Here is an 8,338-nt window from a genome sequence, read left to right as displayed (position 1 = left end):
CAAACAACCCTTTTCTATTCTTCGCGGCAGCTGGGGGTGGGATAACTTATTACGCAAACGTTGCCAATCCTTCGATCTTAAAGGGTGCAACTGCAAACATGAAAGTATGCGAAGGATTCCTTTACTTCCGCATGAGAAGTGTCCATCTGTTCACTTCCCAAACATTTTTACACTTCTGAATTGTACCAAAGAGATGCTTCTTTAATACAGTTTTCACAATTTTTATTTCTAAAATTGTTATTTAGAGATTATTACTGAAATATTTTTTATAATTTACAATGTTTTACAAAATGAATATTACGAACGTCTGGAAATTGTCAAGTTATGTCAGAGGGAAAATTACCAAGGTTCAATAAGTTAATCTTTATCAACTGGAAAAAAATTACTAAAATTTTGTATAGGTACATTTTCACATATACAAATATTTTGTGCAAACAGAAGTCTTCCCTTTGAAAGCTTTAACCTCGATTCCTAGAAAAGTCCTCTTTCCAGAATACCAAATTCCTGGCAGATCCTTGATCTTGACACATTTAATCTTGCGAGCAATTTAGCACGAAACACCTTTTTTTCATCTGTCTTACCTGTCGTGTAAACTTCTTTCTTTCCTTACCTGTATCAAGGAACACCTCGTTTCACAAATCTTTTTAGACAGAATTTTCTGGACCTAACCTGTTCCACGTGGGAATTTCGAAAACAAGCTAAAAATGAATGACTCGTAGTTTTTAGCGTGGAACATTCTACCTGCTCGCTAACAATATGGAAAATCTTGAGCACTCTATTCTTTCTACAGAAAAAGAACATAAAATACTGCCATTTTTAATATCTGATAACATTGATTTAAATGCAGATTGAATAGCTATTTCATTTATGTCAAATGTTAGTGTTAATATTAAATGATATTTGCTTATATAGTGGATGAAGTAATATATTCAGATAATATTTGTTTATATGAACATATGTACAATTTTTATATTTATTATTTCAAGAAATCCACTTAAAATTTTCATCAACTCTGTGAATGATACCCACAGTTTTTTGTACAATTTTCAGAGTCTTTTCAGCTTCTTTGCTTTAAGAAAAATCGGCGGGAAAAACGGATAAAATTTTTCTTTGTGGCTAGAATCATCAAGGTCATTCGAGTCGTAGAGAAAGGAACCGTGGCGCCATTGATGAGCTACTATTACGGTAAATCCACGTGCTCTTACCCTGCAAGCTGGTGGAAGGCTAACCTCGTGCCGTAATAAATTTAAAAAATACTGTTTTTCTGCAGGCTTGAGCAGAAATGGCGGAGATTGCATAAGGATTTGTTTTTTATATCTGACCGCCACAGCGTAAGAATTTCTTTTTTCTTGTAATGGAACGCTGTACCATAGAGCAGTATAAATAAAATACATAGACTTTTATTGTTTCGTAAATGGTTGTCAGAAAAATGCGCAAAGGATTCCTTATAAAAAATTTGTGATTACGTAACTGATGTATTCTTTATATCTATTTATACTTGTTATGATAAATTGTGAGGTTTTCGTTTTGGAGTAAATTCAAATTTGAGTTGAGCCACATTTAAAATACCTACTATTCGTGTCCCACGAGAAGTCCCTTGGAAAGTATTGCCTTCAATGCGTTCCAGGGGACTTCTCATGGATCGCGATATGTATCATTTGTATTTTACAAGAAATACCTACAGTATCGCTCATAAGTATTCGAATGATTTCACAAATTTGAAAAATTATAGATTTATTGGTAGCAACCGATATTTATTGCTTAGACTAATCATTAATTACTGCTGAAAATACAGTTACTGTAATTATCATATACCTAATTTTAAGATATTAAAGAAATACGAAACAAATGTAAAAAATATACATCAGCTACTACAAAGAAATCTGTATTTTTCTCAACATGTGGCATTATTCAAATGCTTACGACTGATACTGTATGTCTTCATCTACCTATGCATAAGACATCTACAAAAAGTCAATCTATCTGGTTCAAAATATTTCTTACCCGAACAATCCTCTGAAAGAAACTTCTTTTTACCCCAATCAAGTCGACGCTCTTTCCAATATCGCCCAGAAATAACAAGGCCCGAGGAGCAGCCCATAATGAAAAGCCTCAGTTCCAAGGAAAGTTTTCCTACCATTCAAATACCATAGCTCGTAATTGAAACCTGGTCGAACTGGAATAGTTATTGAACAAAACCTATCAGTAATGACCGAAACTGTTCGGATTTCGGTAATTACCTCGCGCTATGTGGACTTTCAGGTCACCAGCCGATGGTAAAAGTTCCCATCCACTGCGGAGGAACTTTTCCCTCGCTGATGGAAGAGAAATGAACAAAAGGAACAGGCGGGAACCCGATTGTTAAACGGCAATAAAGTTCCTCCTTAACAGTTCTGAGAAACTTCCGAGTTTTCGATTCAAGGAAGATTGTTCACGGCTTTGACGTTGCCGCGGCAGAGAAGGAAAAACGAACGACTCCATTCCGCGTTTCTGTGCCGGATGTTGCGCAAAATACACACTCGAATGAATTGTGGCGCCTATTACGAAGCGGCATGAGGCGTTCGCTTTCATTAAAGAAAGCCTGAGAGACCCGTAAAGGGCTGTCGGTCGCGTTTCGCGTTTCGTTGTCGCTCTCAGTCGCTCGTTAATCGCCTCGACACTCTTAGGGAGACGTGGACGAGATTTGAGATGGCTTATCATATTTTTCTCTGTTTGAATATTGGAACACTTTTTGACGAACTTCAAATTCTTAGTCAAGAGTTAAATATCTTAATTAAATACGTGAATATTATCTGAATATTATTATTAATATAAGAATATCATGTACAGTCTATAAAAATATTTATAAATATCTACAACTTTCAGAGATTGAATCTACGTATCAGACTCAACAAAACGGAATTACTACAGACTCAGAAATCAATTTAACATGATAATTTTCAAATAATATACATCATGATATTGTTGTTGTTTGAATACAGAATTACAGATATTATTAACACGCGAAACTGATCCTGCATTTCATCAAACAGCGTATAATTATTAAATTAATCGTTAAATGTAATGCAAGGTACAACTGTAGTCTTCGAATGCTCATAAAATATTGAACGCTGAATTATTCTAACACCGGCAGCTGTAGCGCAACAGTGAGGCATAGTTGGGAATTTTTGAAAGATGATTCAACCCTCTGAGTACACGCGATCGTGACAGCGATCCAGTTATGGACGCAATAAAGAAGAAATTATGAGAAATGGGAAAAGGTTGCTGGAAACACAAGTGTTTGAAAGGCAAAAAATTCTGCACGATGAAAGGTGTATCACCGTGGCTTGACAGTGCCACCATTATACATACACATAGCGTAGTGGCAGTGAGTAACACAAAATGATTCCATAAAAAGTGTACCTGCTCATATAATGACACTGAGTTTATAATGTAGCGAGCAGTTAAAAATTGTTAAAGATTAAAGAGAGGAATTTGGCGATGAAGGATGATAATAAAAATCAGAGAAGTAGGTCCAGAAGGTCCGGAAACGTCTACCTGCAGTGACTGCAATGCTAATAAGCAATGCACACATATGGGAACTAAACTCTCTATTCTAACAAACACGGCAAAATTGAAGAAAACACAGCTCAAATTTTCAAATCAAACACTCTGCGAAAAGACGAATTATTATGTGATAAAAAAACTTTGTTCGAAAGCTATCGTCGAAATCCTTAGAAAATCTCTCTTAGGAGCCATTTATTCTACTGAACTATTCAGATCAATTTGACCCAAACTTCAGTTTGGTGTAATAGTAAGAATAAGTCAGCTTAAAATAAGAATAATAAAGAGGGTGATTTGATCCTACATAAATGTGAAAAAAATTTATGATTTAAAAATGTTAGATATTATTTTTGGTTTTGTTTTACATTAATTATAATAGATCGAAAATACGAAATAAAAATTAATATGCACAGCAAAGTATAAACACGTTCCTCTCCTCTTCATTTGTTAAAATAATTTTCCTATGAACGGCTACAAGTTCATGCCATTATCCTGACTAAATTCGAAAGGTGATTGGGAATTCCGATAATTTATTTCTACTCTAAGACAGATACAATGGCTAAACAGGTGGACAAGAGACATAACAGCGAGGAAGATAACATCGAGTTGGGAAAACTGCGTGAGATGGCAAAAGTTGCTAGCATTTATCACAGAACTAAAGAAAAATTTCAGAGAAACCCGAATCTTTCTCACGTTGTCCACGCTAGCTTGAACCTTACTCAATTCGTAAGAAACCATGTACTATTTCATTTATTTTCATCACAGTTAATAACTTTCGTTTTCAAAACAACTTTCTACTAACACTTAAACCTGTTCTGCATGTAATGTTATTTAAACTAATATTGAGGTTATGGCTTAATTATTTATTAAGAAATATCAAACGTTTTCTCTCTAAAAAAAAAAGAGTCGTTAGTTATTTCATTAGATTAATTTTTTGTGGATAATGCCACTGCACAAAATTAAATGTAATTCGCTGTGGTGATACTTAATTCAGTATTCCTATATAAGTAAAATAGTGTGACTAACCTATAAATTCACTAAAAATTAGATTTTCTCATATTCAGAAAAAAATTTGTATTCTGTATCACAAAATACAGATATCTTCCTACCAAGGTTTCACTGTAGTACTATTTGTAAGACTTTAAGTCCTTTACCTTTACGTAATCAATTCGAAAAAAAAAATAATTTAAGAAACATAACTGCTCTACATTTCCTGGACCTACTGGTCTAAATCCAAGCCTGTCATCCGCGTATCCCATTTCCCCTGAATCATTTCCACGATCATTCGGAATATCGCTAACCATATCATCTTCGCAAACATCTGTAACCCATATTTCCAGCTCGCGAAGGTAATCTCGAATGTTACAAAAGCGTCACGAGAACTCTGGCAAAACGACACAATCCAAAAATGCGTAAACATTTACAAAACGCGATCGTGTTTCTCCCAACAATACAAATCCACCACGACTAATCTCCTCTCTTTTTCTCCCTTCTTCCTCGGCGATTGAAACGTCGCTCCCGATTCAATTTCGCTAGTCGAACTCGAATAACATGCGTGTCACGCGCAACACGAATCACTGTGTTTACAATGTCCAGTGGCAAGCGGGAAGTGAATCGCAGACAGGCGTTGATATCGCTTCGTTGCAATTTCGTGACCCAGTTCCTCGTCGCGATTTAGCAAAGCGCCGTAGGCGTGATTCAACCACGAGATCCAAGGATCACCAGGGATATTGTCGATCCTATTATGTAATCGGACACGAGATCTCGACACGCGTCTAAGTATATCTTGTAAAGTCAGCGACTGATTTTCTCTGCTTTGTATTTCCTTCCCTTCCATTTCTTTTCTTTTTTTTCGCGATTCTAAACGCGAGACGCTTTGGAAGGTGACGCGTGTTTAGGTATTCGGTTACGGCTGTTCTAGTTTTTGTGCTTGTTTTTTATGGCGTCGTGTTAATCAAGTGGTTTTGGAGCACTCCGGAAGCTAAGGCTGAGCGACTCCATGAAATAAAAAATAAAGAAGATTGAAAAATAGAGACGATGCAGTGTTTGTCTATTTTTTTTAATTTAAATTAAGATGTAAATTCTGTGTAGCGAGATGTAAAACAACAAAGTGGAGAAACAATCTGATAAGTTATAAAGTCTTTAGAGAATAGAGGACGAAAATTTGGAAAAATCTAATTACTATTCTAATCGTGACTGATACCTATTATAAATAATGGAAATGAATCGAATTTTCAAATAAAATTCTTCATTTCTTTCAATATTGTCATAGTTTTAGGAAATCTGTGCAGATTAATGGTCTCGTCATAGAAATTTTCCACCACGTTCATCATTCTGTGATCAGAGGTCTTCGAGAAAAAGATCCTTCCATCCCCCCAGTGCCTGAAGAAAGAAATCCACTTTTCTATGTGTATCCAATATGTATGACTGCGAGTATAGTGTTTGCAGCCATCTGGCTTTTCACGAAAATATTCATGGAAAAACCCGAAATTGTTAGTGACTCTTTCTATTATTCTATCGTATATTTTCAGAATGTTAAAAAATAAATAAATGGAACAATTTGAGAGAGATAAAAATTATTCAAGTATGTACGTCATACAAAATGTATTTTAGGTATATAAATCTATTTTTTCTATTTCTTTAATTCTCCAAAACATATAAGAAAATTTTAACGATCTTAAATTCTCAATCGCCACTAATTAAATGAAATATTTTTCACGATAATATATAGATTCTAGCGGGATGTTTTACCGCAGCTTTCTTAATGTTTCTAATGGGAGTAATGGAGATGAAGCACGTCGACAAATACATCGATTTGACCGAAGTCAGTGACGCAGAATTGTTAAACCATCCCATTTTCATTCACAACTTTGTCATGTGCTTGTTGTCAATCTTTAGCATGACTATGTACCTGCTACAAGGTTGGCTGGTATTCGACTACTGGCGTTCGGTACGTCTAAATGCGTAATCGATTTCAATTGAGTTGCGTAATGATCCCTAAGGCTTCATTGACTTTACCTTCCTTCCATTTAAATACGATAGAAAGTTAATACGATTTCAATCTCGCGTTTAATTGAGAGAGTATAGGATTTAACATTTAAAAGGTAGATTCACATAAAGTGGGATATTTGAATGGATAAAGTCGTTAATTGTAAAACATGATAGACCTGTAACTGTTGAACTGTGTAACTGATAGATGAAGTTAATGTAAAAACGTTTGTATTAAAGTAGAATGTTTGTTGTTTCGCCATAGACGAAAGAACAAAGAAATATCAGCGATGTGTCTAATGATTTGCAAGTGTCAGATTCCAGTGCAGCCACTGATATAATTCAGGTCCTTGAGTCTCGGCAAAAGGTTAGCGAGCGTGAAAGTAAAGGGAAAGAGGTACGTGGTGAACTGGATCCAATAGCAAGCTTTGAAAAATTCCCTTCCTTATCAGCAATAAGATTACCGAAGTCAGTGGTGAGTACTATAAATTTTCCATTTTATAATTATTCTTCAATTCATTAACCATTAACCTCCAGAAGCTACCAAAACTCAAACAATACCTCTAAAGTTTGTGTCTCACATAATTAAGCACTGTTCACAAATATGATTCCCATAAATTAATTATCTTTTTTTTTTAAATGTTGTATCTAGGTGTGATGATATTTTTTATTATTTTCGTTGTTTACTTTTCAAAGTTTCATAAAATTCCATTTTTTAAATATTTTTGTAACATAATCATGTATTAATGGATATTTCAATCTTCTTTTTTTTTAATTTTAAAATATAAAAATATGAAAACCTTAAGTAAAGCATTCTAATGTGAATTTTTAGAGTGTCGAGGATGAGCCTGTGATATTGTATTGTTGCTTCGTTGATTGTTTTAACTATATAAAACATGAATACTTCACATATAGACCTATACACGAATTCCAAGTGGTTCATATAATGTAACGACTTTTGTGGAATTAAACAAGTTATGTTCAACGTGTATTCATGTTTCTCTTTTAATTCGAGACTCATCTGACATCTGTAAGCAAGTATTGCAAGCTTCTATCGAGATATACCTTTTGTAAATAAATCACTATTTTCGACAATATATAATCTTAGTTATCCATACTATAAGTGTTTACGTTGTACAAATTAAAATACTAATGTGGGTAATTTAATGTCTAACAACTATTTAACTTCATATTTGAAACTGCTAAAATCGTGGAATCAATAAATCAAACAATTTTGAAAAGTTCAAAAATAGACAAATAAATACTAATTATATCTTTTAAATATATGAAGTTAAAAACGGTTAAATTAATTTAATAAGCAGTGTTGCTTTAATAACAATTGTACATTGTAGCAACATAGTTATCATTTAACCCGACAACCGATAAGGAAGGAATTAAATACAGAAATAAAAAATAAGATATTTAAAATGTTTGAAAATATGAAGTTTTGTAACAGGAAAATGTATTAATGTCAGATAAACATAATAGAATGTAAATAATATCACCAGTAATAACGAATGATAATGATTAGATGAAAGGTTAACTTACTTGAATATTCATGGAGGTATGAAGACGTCTTATTTCTCTTATATTCGTAGAATAAGTGACTATACTTTCCCCGTATCAGGTAGCTTTCGAAATGGTCCTTGAGTGGGAGAACACCAACCTCTGCTAAATAAAAGTTTGATGTAAGATATATGAAATATAAATAATCTCTTAAATAGGTGACACATAGCTAGTTAAAAAATAATCTTGAACCTGAATATTCACAACTGAAATTGATTTCACGAGTGAAAATACATAAAAT

General features: G+C 33.8%; 1 protein-coding gene across 1 annotated transcript; it reads left to right on the top strand.

Moving 5' to 3' along the window:
- Positions 1-4,098: 4,098 nt before the first annotated feature.
- LOC143185087 (uncharacterized) lies at positions 4,099-7,483 on the top strand. The gene is made up of 5 exons (XM_076387813.1): positions 4,099-4,269; positions 5,835-6,035; positions 6,275-6,493; positions 6,797-7,006; positions 7,364-7,483. Exons 1-5 carry the CDS (start codon positions 4,099-4,101, stop codon positions 7,481-7,483), a joined length of 921 nt encoding a protein of 306 aa, XP_076243928.1.
- Positions 7,484-8,338: the final 855 nt, after the last annotated feature.

The sequence above is a fragment of the Calliopsis andreniformis genome, chromosome 10, assembly GCF_051401765.1.
Source record: "Calliopsis andreniformis isolate RMS-2024a chromosome 10, iyCalAndr_principal, whole genome shotgun sequence".
NCBI classification, from domain to species: domain Eukaryota; kingdom Metazoa; phylum Arthropoda; class Insecta; order Hymenoptera; family Andrenidae; genus Calliopsis; species Calliopsis andreniformis.
Note: the sequence above shows the minus strand (reverse complement) of the source record. Positions and strands in the feature narration are given on the sequence as shown.

Bases quoted from the DNA above. Each gene is read 5' to 3' on its own strand.
- LOC143185087 (XM_076387813.1), top strand. From the start codon at position 4,099: ATGGCTAAACAGGTGGACAAGAGACATAACAGCGAGGAAGATAACATC. The intron at 4,270-5,834 runs GTAAGAAACCAT...AAATCTGTGCAG, and splicing joins GCTTGAACCTTACTCAATTC to ATTAATGGTCTCGTCATAGA. The intron at 6,036-6,274 runs GTTAGTGACTCT...GATAATATATAG, and splicing joins TCATGGAAAAACCCGAAATT to ATTCTAGCGGGATGTTTTAC.